At 41.6% G+C, this 24958-nt stretch overlaps 1 protein-coding gene across 1 annotated transcript in view; it reads left to right on the top strand.

Moving 5' to 3' along the window:
* ALK (ALK receptor tyrosine kinase) overlaps positions 1-24958 on the top strand; it is a 579386-nt gene that overhangs the window by 147545 nt on the left and 406883 nt on the right. The window contains exon 2 of the mRNA XM_053382982.1: positions 18263-18382. Within this exon, the coding sequence (XP_053238957.1) occupies positions 18263-18382 (120 nt within the window). The remainder of the gene's footprint in view (positions 1-18262; positions 18383-24958) is intronic.

Below are 24958 nucleotides of genomic sequence, written 5' to 3'. Positions count from 1 at the left end.
CTGCTCCAGACGGCCTCATCAGTCATCATAATGCGGCCTCAGCACAAGTCTCTTCAGGACAGGCAACTTGTCATGACAGATGAAACCTCTTTAAGGAGACTTCCTCCCTTGGCTGTTCCTCCAGCTAATCCTCATGAGGGAAGGTGCTTGCGAATAACGGTTCTTAAGCAATAATCTCAAGGAAATCTCTGCCAGCTGCCAATAGTACACTGGTTAGTTGTTTTCCTAAGCGGGGCCCGCATTTCTCAAAGCTAAAAGCTATTTACTTCCTGCATCTAGTGGTCAAAGTGCTTGTGTAGTGATTCATTTAAAGCTCTTTTTCAAGGGAACAGATCAAAGGCACCCACATGTGAAGAATGGCTGCTGAACAGGGCAGGTACAAAATTGAGTTGCATGGTCAATCAACTGTATGCAGCCCCGCTGACCCATAAAAGTGAAGATAATTCCATCGACACAACTCCATGCCTCATACATTCCCCGGTGCATCATTAATCATTTCTAAAGCACAAAGTGCATTATCTTCTTTAGCCTCATAACTGTGAGGTCACTTCAAGTGGGAAACAGCACCATACCAGAGGCCATCAGCTCTGTGGTTAAGCAGGGACTTGAACCTGGAGCCACAGCTGCAAGTGAAAAACTGAAACCCAGGGATGTCCAACTTCTGTATGCGATCCTTGTTAACTTTCTTATTGTTCTGATGAGTGAAACTCTGGGCAAAGTTCTTACCATATTTTGATTAACATTTGTTAATCTGGAGTCCCATGAGACACCAAATGTCCATCAATTTCTTTGACTACCACACCACATTAACTTCAGAAGTTTACTGATCCCATTTTATGGATGGGGGATTTAATTTTGTGGTTGAACTATGTTTCTTTGGGGTCAGGGCAGGGAGAAGGAATAAGAAATGGAATCAGGATTGCACTCAATTCCAGTAATCCACACTTGCCATTGAAGGTGTGAAAACAGGCTATGTAATTCCAGTCCTATGTGCATAGACTTTTTCCATGCAGTTTAGAATTAGTACGTTGAAATTGCTTATCACCATGTTAAAATATGGGGTTGTTTATATCCCCTCCATATGCACAGTTTATGTATAATTATTATTACATGAAGAAGGCTTTGCCTGTGCCACCCACTGGAGTCATAGCTTAGCTTAGCCCTTTATAAGACTCAGAGATCTACCACCTAGATTCACAAACCAAACAGAATTTTAAGCCAACTATCCTGTTGTCTTCAACAGGACTAATGGCTTCATGCTTCAAGCTACCTCAGTGAAAATGGTTAAAAATATTATGAAGTAAATACCAACAGAAGAAAGGAATCAATAGAATTTGTGGTGTGTGTTTTTTTTTATATAAAAAATGTATTATCTCTTCATCCTATCTAGGCTCAGTATTCTTCTTTTGTCAGTAGCAATATGAAATAAAGATTGCCTTTCTAATCACACAGATTTCGTCTCCAATAAAGCAGATCAAATGCTTAGCTTCAAGTCACAAAAATGGCCAACGAGTAAATTCAAAGCTGTGAGAATTACAGTTGCTGCACAAAATGATCTAAATGCATAGTTATGTATATTCTACACTAAGTTCAGCAGTAAGGGTTTATTTTCCCTGGCAGCAACAGAAAGGGCATGAGGTATGCTGTTCACTGTGTTTCTTTTAGTTTTGCCTAACTACATAGCAATATGCTTTATGTGTCTGCTTGATTAGATGCCTTTGTGCCTTGTTATGTTTATGCTTGCTGTGCATTAATAAATTTTGTATCTCTTACCCATAAGCATGCTAATTGCCTCTGGATCCATAAAAGAACCACCATGCTTGCCAGAACCATCTAGCCTTGGCTGAACAGAGCCTCAGAAATAAATGGCATGAGCATGCACAGAGTGCATTTGCCTACCCCGTGAGGATTCTTTGTATTTCAAAAAAAGCTCCCTTAACAGTAACTTCAGTTTGAAACACAAACTCATTGGTTTACATCCAATGCTAGTCTTACTCAGTGTAGACCCATTGAAATTAATGAACATTACTAACTTAGGCCCATTAATTTCAATTGCTATAGTCTGAGTAGGGCTAACAATGCTTCATTGCCAGTCAGCCACATGATACATCAACTCACAGCTATTCTTCCACCAAAATGTAAAGGGGGTGGGGAGTGGCTGTAGCATCAACAGATAGTAATCACTTTAATAGGAATCTGTAAAGAGAATCTGGTCAGCAAAGAGTATAAAGAATGCAACAATTGAAAATACTGAAATTCAGCAATGGCGGTTCATTGTTTGTAGTCACATTTCAAAGGTATCCTTGGAGGGCCCTCGGCCAATTGGAACTTAGTTCTGTGCATATTGCACTTCCCTGTAAATCCACCACTGCTCCCATCCCTAACCACCAGTGGTAGTTTTCCAGTGATAGGATTAGATTCCAAAACAGTGCATTCAAGGGGTCAGATGAAGGCAGGGCAAGAGGGACTTTGGATTTCTTGGATCCAAAGCTCCTTCATTCTTCTGAGGGTCCTCAGGATCAGGCTTGTCACTAACAGCAGACTTGAGCTGCTGTAGATGATTCCCCACTGGTTTCACTTGGGGTAGGAAAATTAAGGGGGAAAACAACTATTTGTGAATGGAGAGAAACATGTTTCCCCTGCTCCCATGTCCTGCTGACTTGCAGAAGTGGGTAGAACTTTTGAGGGGACAGATTGTCCAGCACTTCATTCCCCACCTTCACTCCCCCTCCCACTTAGGATTGCATTGTAAGGTTCATTTAAAAGCAAGCATTGAAGGAGCTAAACATACATCCCTTGAGAAGGCATTTCATAATTTGAGGCCATTGGTGAAAAGGCCCTGTCCCTTGTCCCCATGGTCCTGTGGGCCTGGCCTCTTCGTCTCAAGTCCTAATAAGGTTCATATGGCTGCACACAGCCCTTCAAAAAGCCCAAAACAGTTTAGTGCTTTAACAGCAGTATTTAAATTGGATGTGGAAGCAACCAAGTAACCAATAGAGCTGATGTAATATCAGCGCAGTATTCTCTGAATGCTTAGCCCCAACCCAATCAATCATTTGGCATCTCTATTCTGTACTAACTGAAGTTTCTGAATTATCTTTAAAGGAAGCCCACATAAAGTACGCTTGCTTTTTGCAACAACAACAACAACAACAACAACAACAACAACAACAACAACAACAACAACATGTGTTTAAAAATTCGCTTTAAAAAACAACAACAGATGCTTGAAACTTTGTTGGTGTTCTGGGAGAGCTGTAAGTGTCAATGAAACCAAATAAGAATATTTGACAAGGGGCAGAATAACACCTAGTAGAGTAGCCCTGAAAATAATCCCCAATGCACTCTGCTGGAGGGGAGAAGAACCATTTTGTGCTCCAGATTCTGTCCCATTCCCATCAACCTCCAGCAGAATTGCCAATGTTAAGAAATGATGAGATGTGTTGCCCAAGAAAATCTGGGGGGCACTAGGTTCCCCACCTCTGTGAGGTGTTGCCTTTATGGCATCACTACATGGTAGTCTTTTCTGCATCTAAGGTTGGCAGAGATATGCAAGAAAGAAAGAAAAGGGCCATAGGTACAGTCAAAACCATATGAATTATGAGCACAGCATGATGCCAACACCAGCCTCTCTGTTACCATAACCGGGCAGGTATTTGGTTGAGATGCCAAGTATAAGAAGTATGAGAATTGGATAAATGAGTGAGGCTGTCTAATCCCCTAAAAAAGCCCGGTGCAGAGATTTATCTTTGGAGAGCCACAAAGATGGGTTGGCAGCAGCAGCCTACAAGCTGAGGAAAAGGAATGTTGTGGCCTGCATTTTGTAGTGTATCTAAGAGAGATCTCCCAATATTTCCTATCTCTCTCCTATAACCCCCCCTTTTCAGTTTGAAAACAAAATGATGAGGTACTGTAATTTTCTCGTCTACAGCTTCCATTTGCAGTCAGTTCCGAGGTGCCTATCTGTGTGAAGATAAGAGCTTTTCATGTTTTACTCAGGTGTTTTATGGCCTTCATTTCAGGAACACTTACAAAACTTTCATGAGAAATGCTCCTATGTATTTAAATTTCCTAGGGTTGTAGCCAGAGATGATATCCTTTACCTTAAGCAAAGCAGAAATATTGCAGTGAAAACAGACAACATAAGCACACTGGCATCCTTCCCAGTCAAGGGAATATGAACAAGGTTTTATTGTTACTGCCAAGACAGCTGGATTTTAGATGGAAATAGTAATCTCATTCTTTGGCTGTTTCTAGGGGTAATACAGCTTTCCTGCTAACAAATGCCCAGTATTCTTTCTGCATTAGAAACATCTTGTGAGTTCATTATCTTTGTGCCAAGGTATTTCGCAGCCCCAAACCCTAATGACTCTAATAAATGGCAATACACACAAAAGGCAAGAAATTCAAAAGTACAGTACCCTACAGCTATCATAATTTGTTTCCATTGTGCATATATAATGGAACTTCGGAGCATTCTGTGGCATTAGCTTTAATGGTCTGAATGTTTTCAGTTTTTAGAAATTAAACAGGTTGCAGATAGCATTCCTGACATGCTTTCTTAATCACGTAGCCCCTGCAGTAAGTAGACTTGGTAGCTGGATCATTCACAGTGGCAACAATGGCTCGTTAAGCTGACCATTAGGCAGCTACTTCAGACTTCTGGAATATGTCCCACTCATCTGCCAGTATGGGGTTTGTAATAAAGCCACTGCGACAAGGAGAGTTGCAAGGACATTTTTGCTGTTTAAACTTGGCCAGGGAAAAAGGAAAGAGATTTGAGTTTTGAGAGATGTAGAGATGGTCACCAGCTTCAACAGCTTCAAAAGAGGATTAGCTACCAATGGCTTCTAGTTACGATGACTATGCAATACTTTGAGCATCAAAGGAACTATGCTGCTGAATGCCAGTTGCTAGAGAACATAAAAAGGGAAGTGCTGTTGTGCTCATATCCTGCTTGCAGACTCCCCATAAGCATCTAGCTGGCCACCGTGGGAATAGAGTGCTGGACCAGTTGGGACTTTGGTCTGATGCAGGAAGCACTCCTCACCACTGAGGGCACAATGGCCTTGCGTGACACTGCTGCAACCAGAGGAACTCCAAGCTTCAAGGGAACTTCAACTCCATGCACAACAGGCTGCACAACTAATTCCTGGGAATTGAAACCAATCACGCCCAGCACCTCTGCTTTGTTAGGATTCAGCCTCAGTGTATTGGTTCCATCCAGCCTGTTATTAAATCCAAGCACCAGTTCAGCACTTGTATAACCTCACCTGACTCAAAGGACAATGAGGAATAGAGCTGAGTGCCATTAATATATTGATGGCCTATTACTTCAAATCCTCTGCTACAAGAAGCAGCCAGCTTCTGATCTCAGAAGTCAAAGGACATGGGGGACAAGATGGAATCTTGTGGGACCTCACAGCATGAGTGCTATGAAGCCAAACAGAAGACACCCAATGCCCTTTTCTGAAACCAACCCTATCAAAGTGCCCCCAACTCTCACTTCACCAAGCTGGTCCAGCAAGATTCCATGGTCAATGCTACCAAAAGTCACTGAGATAAAGAAAGAAATGCAAAGGTTAAGAATTCAGGTAGCTGGCAGAGAGTCCATCAAGGACAGTATCCACATCTTTGGGCTGCGTTGACTGAAACCATTCCCAAGCAAAATGACTAGGTGATATTCTGGACACCTCCACTGGATCTGTATCACCATCACTACCTGCATCAAGTTCAGAAGGCATATGAGCAACTTTACCCTCACAGCGCCTTTCAAATTTGTCACAGCAAGCTTCCGAGGCTTCCATCCAGAACACCCTTTCCTGTGTCTGTTCTTAAAAACTCATTCACCTTCCCCCCCCCAAAAAAAAATGCTCTGCTGGACAGCTCCCTGAGCATTCAGTGGTGGCAGAAAAGTGAGCTTGCTTTGCTGCCATCATTGCCAAAAAATAGAAGCAAAAATGTTTCCTTGCTTGAGTTAAGTCATAGTTGCTATTTAACTTGCCACTTGGTTTTAGCCATCACCCTACTTGCTTCATAGCCCACAGCTCTACAGGAAACCAGGGAGCTGACCAGGCTGTGCGTTGCAGGACAGGGCACTTGCGAGTGATCATATCAAACTTCTCCACTGTCAGATGACTGTTGCAGTTGCTCAAGAGTAACCAGGCAGGACTCCAAACCTGTGTTTTACAGGTTTTATTTTGGTGCAAACTATTTACAATGAAGAGCTCCAAAGCTCATTTCTGGCTGAATCGCTAGCAGAATCTGGGAGTGGTCTTTTTTGGACCTCCCCCAACATAAGAGTTTAATTACCCCCAAACTTCTCCTTCCCTCTTTGCGCCTTAGGCTACTGCACAGGATGGGCGATGGCAAGGGCATGTTTCCCTCCTGTCCGGCTTGCCCAGGAGGGCAAGGCTCCCACCAGCATCCTCTGGTCCTTGCACCTCTCCCCCACTAGAGGTGGGGCTTTCCCCCTCCCCGGAAGAGGAACTGCTTAGCAAGATTTTCAGAGGCTCCCTGTAGCACAACTGCCCTTCTATTCCTCACCTCTGAGCCGATGGCAGTTCCCTGACATCCACATATACCATATCTGTATTAACACATAAATATTCCCTCGGCCCAAGGCATTCATGGCGTACATTATGAACATGTGCATGTGCTCAGTGTATCCATGCTCTTTTGGCAGAGTCATTGCAAAACTGTTTCTGAGTTTTAAGTTTAAGTTTCCCATAGTGCTTCATCCCTCCCAATCTTCCTCTAGCATCTAAAAGTGAAAACAGAAAAAGTACCACTGCATTCCCCCTTGTGTGTATTGGGTCAAAAGAGCTATCACAACATTGCTGATCATGCTGATTCCAGCCGCTGTCCGTAACAAGTCCCACCTCTTAAAGTGATGATGATCATAATTAACAATAGTGCATTAATCTCCCTGGAATTTCCCATGTCCCGCATCCTGTGTGGCTCCCTTGTACATAACAACCTGGGCTGCTTTGCAGATGTAATTGTTAAAGCACACTCAAGAGTGTTGTAGTAAATAGAAAGCTCATGGATTTCTGGAATACTGTCTGATACCTTTTTGTGATTACAATTCCACAACAAAGAACGAGACATATGTTGGAATCAATCCAGCAAGCATGGCTTCTGGGTAAGTTCCACATGCCTGGAATCCATAGGGGCCCACCATTGCAGTGCTTGATGGGCTGCATTCATTGTTGATTGTAAAAAGATGTGCACTATTTTCACATGGGGGTAGGATGAGCATGGGCGGCGGGGGGGGGAGTTAGCTATTTTGACTTTGGAGATTAAAAACACACACCATAAGAGCACGGAATACATTGCATCTGAGGAAGAAAACAAAAGAGACAAAAACAGCATCAATCTATATATCCACAGGGAGACAATGAGTAGTGCAATAAAAAAACCTTCTTTCCTAATAAACTGACTCAGACCAGGCCTGAAGTTTCTGAAATCCCCCTTTTGGATCTGTGCTGGAGCAGAGCTAATAAAAGAAAACATCTCTCTCGTATATGAAATAAATATATATGGTGGTCATTTTAAACTTTCTACTAGGCTTAATGGGCCTACGGAAGGATTTTTTAAAAGTTCAGATTTGTTTTGATCTGCTGTGCACAAATATATATATATATATATAGAGAGAGAGAGAGAGAGAGAGAGAGAGTGTTCATGCCTGATACATTTTTGTTCTGATTTCTAAAGGTCCCATGGCTGCTTTTCTTTTGCATCGGCAGCCATCATATTTCCTGGAAGCCTGGAAATCTTTCACCCTTCAGCTGCTTATTCTCCAATGGAGACATCACTGAGAAGTATTAGGTGCAATTTTGGGGATTGTACAATTCAAACTGTAGATTAATGGCAGCTGTGGGAATAATCTATATTTTTTAAAACCCTCCCAGCATTTAAAATAATAATAATAATATGAACAATTAAGTGTAGCCACTTATGCATCATCACAGACAGGATAAAGATTTGCATGAGTTGTTGTTGTTGTTGTTGTTGTTGTTGTTGTTGTTGTTGTTGTTGTTGTTGTTTTATACCCCACCCTTCCTCCAAAGGAACCAAGGGCTGCTTACTTTTTTTACACATGCTTTTTGTTTGTATGGATGCAAATTTAGAAATAATGGATGGAATTCAATGTCATTCCAAGGCAATTGTTCCATCAACCCAAGCATTTCGGCTTGCTGGATGGAATTACCTTTTCCTTCCCCTCCCATGCACTGATCCTCCAGAACCTACAAGGGAAGCCCTGTTCCACAAGTGGGAGACCTTGCACAGGGCTCCCGCTGTCAGAACAGGCTAGTTGAATCTGCCCAATTTCGTTACTTCAGATATAAATGCAATACATCTTGCCATAGTGGGGGGAATGTTGACCATTGTGCCTGCTCCTTCTGCTGCCCAGATGTTAATTGTTGATGGACAACTTCAGTGTCTAAGCACTCTCTTCTTAACATTCCTTATCTTTAAAACCTATGCTGTTTAACATCTCAAACTGGATTGACATTATGGTGCCAGGATCAGCGGGTAAATCCTTTAGCCCTGTATCATTTTCCCATTTAAAATGGTGCCCCCAGATCCTATTCCTATCCCTGCTTGGGGAAAACATGCATCTATGGTTATTTTCCCTCCGTAGGGCAAATAGTAATGTCTCTGGGGGAAAGTTAGACTGGAGAAAGGCATGGGGAAGAAATAGTTATGTACTTTTACAACATTTCCACAGTACTGCTGATGCTATCTGATGCTTTCAATTCCCTCCTCCATTTTTAAAGGAAACTAAAAGCAGATTCAAAGCCTTTAATCTGGATTTTCTATAGTCATCTGTAATGAAAATATCAAGCTAACATTGGTGGGAATGTAGATTTGGCTGTCTCTTCCATGTAGTAGCTGGCATTATTAACAACATTAGCACAGCACAAATTGTGAAAAAGAGGATCAAAGGTGTTTCACGCTCCCTTATGTGAAGTCCAGGCTTTGGCAAGAACTGGGGTTTCGGCAAGTGGAATACTAAAGCATTTACAAGCTGTTAGAATTTATGTTTAATTCTCTTGGGGGTCTGGAGGGGAGAGCATGCTCCTGAGCATTACGAGGCCTAACAAAATAATTTTTCAGGCTGATCATAGTCAGTCAACAGTGTCAGTCACTGTAAATGTTTCCAAAAGTACATTCCATTCAAGCCTCAAGAAACATCTTGGCATCTACTACCACCTACTAATTGCTACCTGTATTCCTCCTTCTCGGCAAGAGTTCAATACAGATTTTCTGACACCCAGAATACTGTTTATTTGCACTCATCAAGCTTTCAGAGTGTGACATAAAATCATTGTAACGTAATACATTATTTAACATGTTTTCCAACTGGAAAAGATGAAGTGATGGGTTGTCACTGAGCATTTTGGAAAAGGAAAAGAGAATATTTGGTCTGAGGCTATGCACCCTGCTAGGACAGCGGGCAAAGCCAAACTAGTACAGGAATCAACCAAACTAGAGGAAAATCCAGCACTTTTCCATCCCATTTATTTCAACACAGCAGAATTAAGCATGCTTTTTACCCCTCTCATTGAAATAAGTGGGGGAAAATGTGGCTGAATTGTGACTTTCCATTGGGAGTTCGTAGACAAGGCCAACCATGTAGCCAGCTTGTTTGTCAGGTGACTATTGAGATGGATGAGCTCTCCCAAGCTCCCCTCAGATTAACTCAGAAATGGCCCACGGTCTTCAGGGGGTAAAGAGTAGAAAAAGCATGGAACATACTGGAGAGCCAGTCTGAAACTTGTAAAACTGACACACATACACACACACCCTGCAAAATTTGCAGGGAGGTATATAAAGAGGTTCATATAAGATAAGAGTACCAATGGCTACTCTTACCAGTATGACCAGTTGGAGAGTGCTGTTGTGCTCATCTTATGCTTGTGGGGTTTTCCATGGGCGTCCATGGAAATATCTATAAGCATTGCAGAGGGTTGGACTGGATGAACCTTGGGATACCTTCCAACTCTACAGTTCTATGATTCTGTGATCTGGTTGGCCACTGTGACAACACAGTGCTGGACTAAATGGGTCTTTGGTCTGAACCAACAGCAAAGCTCTTCTTTTGGCTGCAGGGGCAGGAAAAACTAGACTGGGAAAGAGAAGTGCATCCCCTGTCATGCTCTATGTGTCTCCACAAGGGTCTGTCTCCTTCCTTCTGTGCTCACAGGAGACTTTGAGAACATACCATACATGGGTATGCATGCAAAGGATCAGAGAGTCAGCTAATACTGGGCTTGCATGTGTACACAGTAGGTATATTTTTAGAGTCTGTTCTCATGGTCTGCTGAATGCAGTTCTGTCCCTCACCTCCATGCATATTACATCACTCCACATTTTTTTTTAATCATTTTTTTATTGGTTTTTCAACATATAATATAAGACAATACAAACAACAAACACCAACAAACAAACATATAAACATGTATAATTTCATAAATTTTTTCGTATACCCAATTTCAACGACTTCCCCATGCCTCCCTTTTCTGCATCCCTGTTCTAAATTTTTTTCAGCAACCCCTGGTCTGAATTACTTATTAATTCCTTTCTTTAACCCTTTTCTTTCCTCTTGTCCAATCATTTATCGCTGCAAATCTGCTATGCTTTACCCATGACATTTTAACACTCAATAATTTTGCAAGAATTTTTAAGATAAAGTTTAAATTTCTTCCAGTCTTCCTCCACCGTCTCTTTCCCTTGGTCACGGATTCTGCTCATCATCTCTGCTAGTCCCATGTAGTCGATCACCTTCGTCTGCCACTCTTCCAGTGTGGGTAGTTCTTGTGTCTTCCAATACTTTGCTAGTAGAACTCTTGCTGCTGTTGTAGCATACATAAAAAACGTCCTGTCTTTCTTTGACACCAATTGGCCTACCATGCCCAGGAGGAAAGCCTCTGGTTTCTTATGAAAGGTACACTTAAGCACCTTCTTAATTTCATTATATATTGTTTCCCAGAAGGCCTTAATCCTTGGGCATGTCCACCAAAGGTGATAAAAAGTACCTTCAATTCCATTACATTTCCAGCATTTGTTATTGGGCAAGTGATAAATTTTTGCAAGCTTGACTGGGGTCATGTACCACCTATAAATCATTTTCATAATATTCTCTCTTAAGGCATTACATGCCGTAAATTTTATACCAGTGGTCCATAACTGTTCCCAGTCAGCAAACATAATGTCATGACCAATGTCCTGTGCCCATTTAATCATAGCTGATTTAACCATTTCATCCTGTGTATTCCATTTCAGCAGCAAATTGTACATTCTAGACAAATTCTTAGTATTGGGTTCTAACAATTCTGTTTCTAACTTTGACTTATCCACCTGGAAGCCAATTTTCCTGTCCTGTTTAAATACTTCATTTATCTGGTAATAATGAAGCCAATCTCTTACTTTAGACTTCAGTTTCTCATAGCTCTGTAATTTCACATTTCCTCCTTCTTGTTCTATAATTTCCCAATATTTTGGCCATTTAGATTCCATATTAAGTTTTTTGACTTCCTTAGCCTCCATTGGTGACAGCCACCTAGGGGTTTTATTTTCCAGCAGATCTTTATAACGAATCCAAACATTGTACAATGCTTTCCTAACAATATGGTTTTTGAAACCTTTATGAGTTTTTACCTTGTCATACCATATATATGCGTGCCTACATCACTCCACATTGACTATCAGAGAAGGGCCCAAGTGTTGATACAGGCGTTTATTTGCTGCATGCACAGAGATGCACGCTTACTGTAAAATGGGCTCACAGAGTCATTAGTTCTCAGCAAGTAGTGACAAAATGGAGCACAAGGCAGGAAAAAGGAAAATAGAAAGCCAGGAATACAGTGGTACCTCAGGTTACATACGCTTCAGGTTACAGACTCTGCTAACCCAAATAGTGCTTCAGGATGAGAACAGAAATAGTGCTTCGGCGGCACGGCGGCATGGCGGCAGCAGGAGGCCCCATTAGCTAAAGTGGTGCTTCAGGTTAAGAACAGGTTAAGAACAGTTTCAGGTTAAGAACGGACCTCTGGAACGAATTAAGTACTTAACCTGAGGTACCACTGTAACCTGTTCCTCCCTCCTGGATTAGACCTTTCTCCTTTAAGCAAACTATTTGGGAAGTAACTGGGCTGTTGCTTAATCAGGGCCTTATGAAAACTGCTTCTGAGAAGGAATCTATGGATTTGGCAGAGCAGGTCTAGCCAAGAAGATGGGCCTGAGTCGTACCAAAATCACAGTGGAGCTAAATTAAATATGGCCCATAGGGTGTTTGTAAGGAAATAATTAGAGGCTCTCATTTTTTGTTCCAAAGGCAGAAACTCTGTACCCCTGACCTACTTAGACTCTTGTAATTGAGCTTTTTGAAGTATACTTGTAAGAGTTCTGCTTTCTGCATCCATTCTTAGAGTCGCTCGTGTGGAAAATGAATAAAGAGGCCCTGAATTACTACTACGATGAATTCCTGGCTTTTATTCAAACAACTGTTTGAGAGTAATTTTGCAATATATCCCCCAAGCTCAGTATGTAACCGAGTGGAATTTGACCTACAATCTTGAAACTACAATTCTATTATGGCACTTTAGAGCTTTGAAAAATGCCTGCTTCCTTGGTATCCTACCTGGCAGAAACACATTACCCAAAGGATGAACCGGCAGCAGTGCCTAGAAATAAGGTGAAGTTTTGCTCTGGCCAAATTTGCTGTTTTACAAAAGTTTTGTTCTTGGTCTTCAATAGCTGGGAATAGGCATCCTCCTGAATACAATTTTTCAAAATGCTGTCTACACGTTCTCTAAACTCGCAGAACAAGCAAACAAAAATACTTTATTCATAAGTGTGGTTTGACTGTGAGGTTCGCCATCGGCTGCTATTGTTATCTCTGATCCACACCTTCGTTTCCTCTCAGACTCCAGCAGGTGGCCTTGGAGAAGGAACATTCTCTGAGCTTCAGCTCTCATAATGCAATATGAGGTGAATAACACTGACCCACCTTACAGGGTTGTTGTAAGAAATACCAAGATAATTTAAGTGATCACTTTGTACACTAAAGCATTATTACTTAAAGTATTTTTGCTATTCTCCAGAGAGCCAAGGATACTCATAATACTCATGATACTCCTACTCCCGCTAATAATTTATTTTTATACCCCGTCAATCTGACCAGGTTGCCCCAGTCACTCTGGGCAACTTCCAGCAGAAATGTTGTTGTTGCTGCTGCTGCTTATTGAATTTATATACTGCCCTATACTGGAGGTCTCAGGGTGATTCACAGATTAAAAACAAACTATAAAACCACAAAATACAAGAAGCAACAACAACATCAGACATTAAAAGCTTCCTGAAACCAGGCTGCCTTCAAATGTTTCCAAAAATGTATATAGTTTAACTCTTTGACATCAGCCTGGAGGGCATTCCACAGGGAGGGTATGACTACCAAAAAAAGTCTTCTGCCTGGTTCCCTGAAGTTTAACTTCTCGTAGTGAGGGAACTGCCAGAAGGCCTTCAGTGCTGGACTCACTGTCTGGGCTGAACAATGTGGGTGGAGACACATTCAAGTATACAGGGCAGAAGCCATGTAGGGCTTTTAAAGTCAACACCAACACTTTGAATTGTGCTTGGAAACATACTGGGAGCTAATGTTGATCTTCTAGGACCAGTGTTATGTAGTCTCAGTGGCTGCTCCCAGTCACCAGTCTAGCAGCTACATTCTGGATAAATTGCTTTTCATATCCAGGGACTCAACATGCTATCCTGTTTTTTATCTTGATCATACAAACAGCTAAGGCAGTTCTTAGAGTGCAGTAGTAAGATAAACTTGCAGTATAGTACATTTTCTACTAGAAAACTTCATGTGTGTATGTTCACCTGTATGTAAATACAATAGCACATCCAGAACCTTATCATTCATTTCATTGGGACTTCCCAGTGACCTTTTGTTTTGATATAGAAAAATGTTTTGAGCTCTGACCTACAGCATATAATAAAGTGTCTCCACATTTCAAAATCTGCAAGAGTTTGCTTCTATGGTCATTGGTGTTGAGGATCAAACCCTTTAAATTGTTTCAGTATCTGTGCATCTAGTGAATTTAGTGTTTGAGATAAGATCAAGAACATCACAGTAACTTGGACCTTGACTGTGACTGCCCCTTTTTCTGCATTCCTGTCGAGATATGACAGGTACCCACTACCTGCATTTTCTGGAAACAATGGGAGTTGGTAGGTTGCTAGCAGTAACCACCACTGAATTTTTTCGAAACATGATCTTATATCGCCTCCTTCTTTGACAGTATTCATTTGAAAAGTTTCAACATATTCTAGGCACCCATTTGTGTGAATATGCAAAAGGCTTTAACAATAGGTTTGAATTATTTAAATGTTCTGCATTCCCAAACCCCTGTCATTCAGGGCAGCTTTGCATCCCCTGAAGTTTTATCATTTACTCACAGAAATATCCCCATGTTGATGTTGGTGGCATGGGGATCTGTGCTCCAAAGGCACTTGCATTCTTGAGGAAAATGCAAATTGCTTGCACATTTAGAATTCAGGATTAGGCCTCATCAGTAAATCTTAGACCGCAGGTCAAGGCACACCAGTGCACCATAAGGAGACTGCTGTTGTGCTGTGAGAAATGATTTTTTTCTTTTTAAAATGAAGGCATCTGAGCGCTCAAAGTACATAGGCCTTCAGAGGAGCTTTTGCCCACTGCATCTCTGCACAGTTTTGTGCTCAGGCTTTGCTTCTGTCCCCATCATTCCCTGCTGGGGCTATGCAGCTCTACCACATCTTTGCATTAGATGTGATGAGGTAACATAAAGACTTTCAGTGCAAGGTTACAGCACGATTAGCTTCCCATGAAGCTAATGCTCAGAACTCTTCCAGAAACATGGGTAGGTTTCATTTACTCTTTACACTAAACCTTTTGAGCCAGAAGAGTGAAAATTTTCCCCAAACTTCAGAAAGTTTGGGAAACTCTGACCTGAATTAATTGTCTTGTGGTCAGCAGCAGGGGTTGGGACTTGTCAAAGCTCCTTGACCTGGCCTAGTGCCCAAAACTGACCAGAGATGTTATAAGGACCTCCCATTTCTTAGCATGAAGAACTCTGAAAAAACAAAGCAGTGACTTTTTCATACTCAATTTAGCCACTCTGGCATTGAAGTTCATTTGGAAGGGGACAAATGAAGTGGGCTGTGATGAGGGGAAGGAGAAAAGGAGCTGCAGTTGGATGGTGGCGTAGCAGCTAAAGGACATACATAATTCTGCAGGCAATCCTGAATTACACACCTCTTGTTGTTTAGACATCCCTTGCTTATATGTTGCATCATATAAGCATACCATTGAAAGGTTTCTCTCAAGTCCAGTCTCTGAGTATCTGAGAGCAGTATTTGGCTCTAAGTTGTCCTTTAGGCAGGAATGTCAAAAATGGCCATAGTTATTATAGCAGAATTTAAATGAAAAAGCTTGGAGAGGTTCAGCATGCCTTCTCTTCATGGTTTAATGTGCCCTGCCAAACTCCCGGCTACTAAAATTTGAGCCGTCAGCCTTCCGTTGTAATTCATTCATTTATTTAAAAGGTTAGTATGGCTGCAGAAAAGTGATAAAGTACCTTTAACCAGGGAGCCAGGAAGGGTAGTTGCATGTTCCAACCAGAGTTAAAGTTCCTCAGTATATTTTGACTTTGAGTCCTGCATCTCCAGAGGATACACAATGAAGGGGGGGGGAAGGAAAGCATTTTTCCAACCGCAGAATATCCAGAAAAATAACTTTTCATTGGATTATTTTGGGAGCACTCAGAGGCATTTTCTTTCAGTCTTGTGGGACTATTGCAATGAAGCCCTGGAATATCTGGGAGTAATGTTGTCACATAATCTTCATGAAGTTTGTTATTTGCTGTGACAGTTGCCATTCCTCATTGCAAACAACTTCTGCACATTTTTTTTTCATGCTTAGGGGCCATTATGGCTCTTTCCTGGCTACTTGAACAGTAGGATAAGGTTTTAATATAATATTTTAACCTTTCCTGGATCAATGAATTAGAGGGGGCTCAGACATCATACAGCCTAACCCTGCCCATAAACTCACAACCACATTATCAGAAAGTTATAAGATATAACAAAAACTAATCTATATGAAACTATGCCCCTATGCTGCACCCCTCTGAGGTCTGTTCTAGGTGGCTGTCTAGTTGGCTTAATGATAACACAGGCCATGGGTGTTTGGGGAAGAATTGCTGCTGGTTGGGCTTCTGAGTCCATGCTATCACTGTACCTCTCTGTGTTATGACACCTTGCCTGCTTTCTAGGCAGAATATATCAGCAAGGTTTAGCACTGGGAGTGAGGTGGGGTGTGGGAGTTTTGGGTTTGCCGTGCGGTTGGCTGGCATTGCTGTGCATGGCATTGTGTGTATATATATACCTGGTTTTCTGGCAGGTAAGGGGCGTATGTGTAGATTGGTGGCTGACTGAACCAATATTAAGGCAGAGCAGTTTCAATAGGGGTCATTCCAAGCACAGAGAACAGCTTAGCAGGAGACACAAGAGATTAGAAGTGAAAGACCAAAATACAATTTTATGTTGAATTGTTCTGATGGCAGACTGCTGCAATTTTCCTCATGAAGCCAATAGGAGTTATGTGAGAATGTGAGGACTAGCCTTCTGCTGCAATCAGGCTGGTTTTCTACCAGTTTCAATTTCCTACTTACACATGAAAAGAAAAAATTAAGCTGTCAAACACAAGCTATTAAAATGTAGGAGCTAAGAGTAAAAGGCCTCCATGACATGGCCTGCGTTCTGTGCCCCTGTTTTCTGTTGAGTTTACCTGTTTCCCTGATCAGAGCAGCAGAAGTGCTAATCTCACACTTTCAGAATCATGCTGGCCTGGCAGGTGTTTGGAGTGGATAGAGATGAAAATATACCATTGCAGCTGATGTGGGGTCATTGGGACATGATAATCCCCAAAGGCTTATACCGAACATTCTAATTTGTGACACTGAAATTCAGCAGGGTGTGAAGGTACCTGCTCTATGAGCCAACTCTCCAGAGGCTAAAAATAAAGTAACAAGTGAGAAATGCTCCGAGGTCAGACCTCATGCCAAGAATCTGCTACTTCAGCCAGATGATATTGCCTGCAGTTCTGTGCTGGAGTTAGTTTTCCTTCCCCATGTAAAGAAAAAAAGTAAATATTACTTTTAACTTTACAGTCCTGGCTGTGGATGGCAATGGAACAGAGGAATATTATTTCATAATCTGGCAATTATATTTTGCAAATCTGGGCTTCCAGTATTTTACCTATAAGTTCAAGTCAGTGGTTAACAGTGGGAATTATATTTGCCACTAAACATCTGTGCAGGTGTGTGTGTGTTATGCGACTTGTCTTGATTGCTGTGATTCACTTTCCTACCATGAACAGATGCCTGTACATCAGCACTCATGTATGTTTCAGCCTTTATCATATTGAGAGCCATACGCTTGGATTGCATGTCTGTTCTATCATGATAGCCTTCATAGCAGGATAGAGAATAAAGCCCTTACAGCAAACCCTTCCCTAGGATGTGGAGATGAGAGCACCCAACTAAAGAATTTTGAAAACAATTTCACAACACCATAGGCATGGATGAGAGTCATCATGAAAAACATGCCCACTTCACTTTGACTCAGCTCTAATTTTAACTCCCAATAGCAATTGCGAGTACAGAATCATAAGTTGGCATTTTCTCTGGTTAGATATGGTTTCCATTTCACATTCAAGATTCGTGAAAAGTTTGTGCTGCTAATTAAACTTCTATTTACCAAGCTGACCAGGTTTCAAACAATTGTAATTGCTCTGTTCCAACAAGCATGACTTTCCCCCAATTCACTTCTGGGAAGGTTTCGTATGGGAGGAAGCTGGCAACTACTGCCCAGTGTGCCTGGGGTGTCATTGCTTTTATGTGCACTGCTGAACAGTTGGGGCATTGCTGTCCGTTTTGACAGCACTGCTCACCCCTCTCCCCACAGGTGATCAGCAGTAATTTGGTCTTGCATGTGGCACTGAATGTGTAGCTCACAGTTGCATATCAGTTTCTCTGAACTGCTACTATTGGGTAATGTTGGTTAATTGCTATTCATGCTCACTTGCAAGGATAATTTTAAATAGATGTACTAAACAGAATGTTGTTATTTTCCTGGTTGGCATGTGCTATTCTTATATTAACATAGCAAATTTTTTTGCATCATGATCTCTTTCTTTTATTGGTAGGTGTCAACATTCCAGAATCTCCAACAAATATTCCTCCACGTTCTTTGGATTTTACTGCTTGGAATTTGTCCTGGGTCATGAGAGATTCCTACCCTTCCTTTGTTCCCAGAGGGCGGCACTGTAAGTACATCCATCTTACATTCCCAGTAATTTGGAAATGATCCGATGTTAAAATAAATGACCACCTAGATAAGTTTTCAAAGATGGTGTTTCCTGAAATAATGCCACATCATAAATGATTTCAGGTGATCATCCAGTGTTCTGTTAACTTAAAGATGAGCTCACACCTTAGTGCATTCATTTGATAACCTTGTTAATCACTCAAATGAAAAACTGCCATTTTATTTGTTTGTTTGTAGAATTTATTAGCAACAGATTTTTGGCATGGTAACATACAGAAATTATGCATTACAACATTAACAGTTTAAAGTAACACATAGCCCTAATGATAAACAATAAGTTTAATATGTTTTAAAAACTTTTTTAAAAATACACAAAAATAGTAGCATGAAAATAGCTGCTTCAAATGAGTTAGTGACCGAAGTAGTGTGTTAAAAATGCCTTGACAAATAGAAGAGTCTTAACCATCCAGCAAAAGACAAGTAGTGACTCTACCTGGAAATCATCTTTCAAAAAGATATCCCACAAAATGCCCTACTCTGAGCACTACTGATTTCAGCTGGCAAATAGATAAATGAGCAAGGGTTCAGTTGCAGTTCTTTAGGCACAGGGAGGTTTATATGGGTGAAACTGGTCATATGTTATTCCTGCATTGTAGGGGGTTGAACTAGATGTACCTTCTAACTGTACAATTCCATGATGAGTCATTTTGTACCATTTCTTCCATAACCCCAAACCAGTTCCAAAAATGGGAGCCCCATTGTGAGAAGATTAACCTTATCATCATATACTAACAATCATCCATCAGTGCCCAACCTAGATTTGTATGCATTGAGAAAAAGGGTAATGTTAGCAAAACACACACTCTGACCTGCTGTGTTACTGAATACATCCTTCCTTGTTTTGCTTTAGATTAGGATGGGCAATTTCTGACCTTTTATATCTTGCTGGTCTACAAGTCCCTGTTGGAGATTCATTCTCCATGTCTTCAGTCATGGGATTGTTGTCTATCACATGATGGTGTATGTTTTCATTCCACAGTGTGGGAAGTGGTGGAGACAGGATGTTTTGATGTTACTGTGTTCCGTGAAGTGGGACTATTGTCCTTTGTTCTTTTTCTCTTTGCTGTCTGATGAGAAGGAGCTAAGCCAGAATGTTCCAAGTGTATTATATGTAAATAAACATAGATTAGCCAAATGCTGAGCTACTGAGTTCTGTTACACAAAATGCAAATATTTTGCAGATCCCTGAGTGCACTAATGCCTTTTGGCATCAGTCGCTGTGATGCTCGGGCAGAGGAAAGCTTTTGAAGCTCCCAAACGATCAACCAGGAGGGAGAGAACATGCCAGCCGTGCATGTGTCTCTGCCTGGGTCCTACACGAGAGTAAGACACTCATAACGGTCCCATCGTACCTGACCACTCATCATGCTGGCTGGGAGTTGGGAGTCCAACAGCATCTGGAGGGTCACAGGTTCCCCTTTGCTGATTTATACGGTGATTTAATTTCACTGCAGTTTCTTCTTGGGAGAATTACTACTGCAATACAATATTAGCACTTTGTAGAAGGAATACTAGGTATCAAAATAAAAAATGGGGGGGGGGCACTTTTGACTGTTTATATCAAATTAGGCCATGGCAAGATCCCCAGGAATTATAGTGTGGAAAAACATAACATAGCCAAAGTATAAACCGACACAGTGGTTTTCTGCTTTTGCCACTAAATTGTGAATTGTGAATCTGAATTGTACCATTAGACTGATTCTGAGAAGACGTTTGGGCTACCAGCAATCAGCAGTGGGAAAGGTGTGTTCTAAACCAATGTCTTTCTGGCTCACTGTTCTGTGAAGTTTCCTGGCTTCCCATATGGCAATACTGGAAATGGACATTTCACATAATTGTTCCCTTCAGAATTTTCATTAGTCTTCACTGCCTTAAAAAGAATCTTACTATGTATTATTTTTTGTTGATAGTGAGCCGTTTTGGAAGCTTGTTGTTAGCTGGAAAGGTGGGATAAATATATATAGAGAGAACAACCTTTTCGTCCCTAGCTACTACTTAAGTATATGTAGCTGAAACAATCCCATATCCTACCTCCGATTCCCTCCCCTTCCTTTGTTACTTTTAAAATCTCTATTATTAGACTGTAAGATCCTTAGGGAAAGGGACTCTCAAAGTACCATATTGAAGGCATTACAGTATATTCATAAAAAAACTAAAATACCGAATGTTGGAAACTACCTTAAGATGTTTGCAAAGGGTGGTATGAAAGCATTTTAAATCAATAAAAATTCAAACATATATATCTTGTGTTAGGACAGGCAACCCTAATGAACAGCCTATTCAAATGGCAATATAGCTAGGTCTGTTTGTGGGTCGGGTACCACTTGTCTGTGTTTAAAGGAAGGGCCATAGCTCAGTGGCTGAGCATCTGCTTTGCACATAGAAAGTCTTAGGTTCAATCCCTGGCAACTCCTGGTGGAACTGGGAGAGAAATCCCAATCAGTGTAGACAACACAGAGCAGATGCACCAGTTGCCTGACTCTGTACAAGGCAGCATCCTTGGTTCCTGCACTGACATAATTGTAATGGACAAAGCAGGAGAAATTGCAGACACTTCAAATGGTATTATGATGATGTAATTACTGCAAAACTTGCCATCACTGGTTTGTTGAAAACACCAGCCTGGTAGCCAACTGCAAAAGGGCATGTGAGTCACTGGCGCCATCTTTTAACTGATGTTTGGCGTCTGACTTCACTATGGAGTCAGTATGGACTTTATTATAATGGTTTCTTTCAGAGTAATATGGGTCCTGCATAGGCATTCTTGCAGTCCTTGTGGCTTCCGGAAAGGCTATATTCAGCATTCCTTTTGGAAGATGAAGGAGGATGAATCTATTGCCAGCCTCTTGTGGGAACAGATGAGGTGGAAAAAGGCTAATAAGATTTACTCACCCCAAGCCTCTAATTATCTGCTTGAGGAAAAAGTTTGACCTACGTGTGTGAAGGCATCACATATTTCTCTAAATTTATGTCTTAGCCTTTTATGTTGTACAGTACACATTTGTTCAAATGGCAGAGAATATCTGCTCCCTGCTTTTGTATCCACCTGAACAATGAGAACCCTTTAGTTTCGTCTTAGGCTAACAGATTTTTCTTCTTCTTGTGCCTTCTAATATATTAATCATTTCATCCAGCAGAAAACATTTGGTTTAGAAGTTTAAATAAAGTTTAAACCCTAACATAAGGCCATTTGTTGCATTAGCATGTACATAAATGAATATTGCCCCATTAATGCACACACATTGCCATTTTGAAGATTTTAAAACTGAGCTAAAGTGCGGCTAAACTATTTGTTTAAGGCCTTTCAAACCTCACAGGCCTCTTTTTCTAAAGATCTCTCCACTCCCATATAAGGAATGAATAAATCATTTCCTAACAGTTCACGGCCTTGTTGCCTGATTAAGATTACAAGTGTGTGTTAATAAAAACTTCTATTAAAACTTTGTTTGTCTAATAGTCTGATGGGACCCTTCTAATTAAGTGACTGGCACTGCTGAAGTGAGGAAATATTAGTCTTCTTAATTATTTTTTTCCTTGTTCTGTTAATTGATTGAAAGCTGAAATAAATTATTTTTATAGTATTCCCCTTCCCCTGCAATACACACCCACATACACATACACAGAGCAGAAGGGAAACATTGAATGCTTGAGTCTTGACTGCATTTCTAAAACTGCATATTATAGTCACAAGAGAAAGTCATCAGCTTTTTTGAAACTGCAGCAGGAATGATATAGTAACAGGTGTTTAGGCACCCCTCACTGTTTATTGTTAATACCTATTTCCATTAGTGGATGAATAACTGATGTTGATTACTGGTCATGTCAGTCAGAACACAGCTTCTTTATTCAGTATCACCTTCCTTCTAATGCCAGACTTGAACAGCCCATTGTCTATCAGTTTGGAAGTGAAATAGGGCTGTGCAAAAGTTAAAGTAGTGGTTTATGCAAATGCAGTAGCATCTGTAGCTCTACAGAAGCATATCAGTTTAGAAGTTAAAAGGAAGAAGGAGCAGGAAAGAGCTATGAGTTCCAGAATCTGAATGGTGAGAATAATTGAGCCATCAAACACTGAGAATTTCGAGGGCAAGGATGGAGGGTTGAGAGAACTAGCCTGTTTGAGCCCCTAAGATGTTATAGAAACCTACAGGGAGGCTTGCTTTTATTTTATTTATTTAAATAATTTTTATGTCCCCCATGCCCACCCAGAGCAGTTTACAGAAAGTTTTTTAAAAAATCTTCCTTTCTGCCTTACAATATAAAAATACACAACACAAAAAGAAAATGGATCAGGAGGAAAGAAGAAATAAGCAAACTTGAGGACAAGTTTATGTTCAAGGGTCTGTGTGCCATGAAGTTAAAAAACACTCCTCCCAAACCAGTCTGGAACAGGAGTCTTATGGCATTGGTCACAGCTTTTGAGGGGAGGTTTCAGGAAGAGAGGGGGGGGGAAATCTTTACCATTTCAGAAGTGTACCCCAGCCCAGCAGCCAGTGTGGTGTAGTGGTTAAGAGCAGTGGATTTGTAATCTGGTGAACCGGGTTTGCGTCTCTGCTCCTCCACATGCAGCTGCTGGGTGACCTTGGGCCAGTCACACTTCTCTGAAGTCTCTCAGCCCCACTCACCTCACAGAGTGTTTGTTGTGGGGGAGGAAGGGAAAAGGAGATTGTTAGCTGCTTTGAGACTCCTCAGGGTAGTGATAAAGCGGGATATCAAATCCAAATTCTTCTTCTTTTTCTGGGGGTACTCAAGGGCATGCAGTACACCTTTTTTTCTAGAAGAAAAGCACTGTTTAAAAGTCTGGCACTTACTGTAACAACTTCATGGTGAGTACTAGCACTTTTTTTTCTAGAAGAAAAGCACTTTTTTTTCTAGAAGAAATATAGGGCTAGGCACAAAACCTGCCTGTAAATCAGAGCTTTCCAAACTGTGTGTTGCGGCAGTGTGTAAGTGTGTCACACAAACACTCCCAGGGCTGTAAAGGGGTTAGTTTAACCTCTGGTGTGCTAGTAAAACTGAATTACTGTGTTGCGAAATGATGCATGTCTAAAAGGTGTGTCACCAACATGAAAAGGCTGGGAAAACTCTGCTGTAAGTATACTTAGGACTTGAGATGTGATGGCATCATCTGGACTGACCAAACTGTGCCGTTCCCCAAGATTATAACGGATGCACTTTGTTTTACTCAAGGCAAGGCAACATATAGTCAGTAAGTTTTCCACTATTGCCTACCCCTTCTTTCAAAGCCAATCCAAATTCCATTGAGGTCATTAAAGGCAATCAATTAATTTCAATTGGCTCACGGCCAGGTTCCCAGTTCTTAGAATGATTTTCTCACTGGCCTGTTGCACTTACTCCCTCTCATATTGGCAAGTGCTTGAGATCTTGAAGCCAAGAGCTTCTTAAACATTCTCTCAGTATTGACTTAGTGTTGCATCTCCAGTTTCCATTGCTGATAGTACTCTAACTTGAGGCTTACATGATGCTCAGCACCCAGCCTTGTATTTTACTTCTTGGCTCAGCTGAGGTAATTATTAATCCACTCTGCTGTGAAATTATTCATAAAATGATAAATGATGCAATGCTATGCCAGTGCTTAGTATAGCTAAGACAAATTGACCATTCCATATATATGATCCAAGTTCAGGTATCTACATGTGGACCAATGCCCAGTACTGAGAAACCTTTTGAGAAGATTGTGAAATTTGTTTCTTTCTGAATGCATCCGCCACTTTTCTCATATCTGTGTTCTGCAACTGTGGTGAACTTTGCATTGCATGACACGGGTTAACCTTATCACTCAATTTGATTTGTTTTTAGAATGCGTTACTGTCAGAGGCTCAGGAGCAGAAGAGCAGGGGAGAGAGCAAATAGAGAGCGGAGGAGAGGAATCAGAGGGGAGCGTAGGGGAATATGACAGTGGCCCGAGAGATTCCATGAGCTTCTCCAGCGAATCAGAAGATTCCCAGGAGGGGGCGCCTATGGTAAGGGCGAGGGGAGTCCCAGGGGGGACGCTCCATAAACAAGGAACCAGAGGGGACTCCCAAGGGAGTAGCGGAGGATCAGGACCAGTTCCCCCACCAGAGCACAGTGGGGGGGAAGAGTCACATGAGTCAGGACCAGCTTCTCCTCCAGCGGGGAGAGAAGATGAGTCAGGGGTAACCACGCCCCCATCGGGGAGTGGGGAAACGGAGGGAAGGCCAGGTCCAGCTAGCCTCCCCGAAAGAGGGAGCAGTGACACAAGTGTAACGGTCAGAAGGAAAGTGGGAGGCTGCGCGCGCGCGCCAAGTTCAAATGTGGAGGAGCGCGGGACAGCAGAAAACCCGGATTGGGAGCCAGGTCCTAAAGCCCGAAGGAGGGGGGGAGAAGAGTCAGGGGACTCAGCGTCAGAAGAATCTAGGAGGGCTGAAACTCCGACTAGCAGGAGGACCCAGAGAAAGAAGGAACAGAGGAAGAGGTGGAGTAAGGCTAGAATCTTAAGCTGGTGTCAGGGGGGAGGAGATTCAGATGGGACTTC

This window comes from Podarcis raffonei, chromosome 3, assembly GCF_027172205.1.
Source record: "Podarcis raffonei isolate rPodRaf1 chromosome 3, rPodRaf1.pri, whole genome shotgun sequence".
Classification (NCBI taxonomy): domain Eukaryota; kingdom Metazoa; phylum Chordata; class Lepidosauria; order Squamata; family Lacertidae; genus Podarcis; species Podarcis raffonei.
Note: the sequence above shows the minus strand (reverse complement) of the source record. Positions and strands in the feature narration are given on the sequence as shown.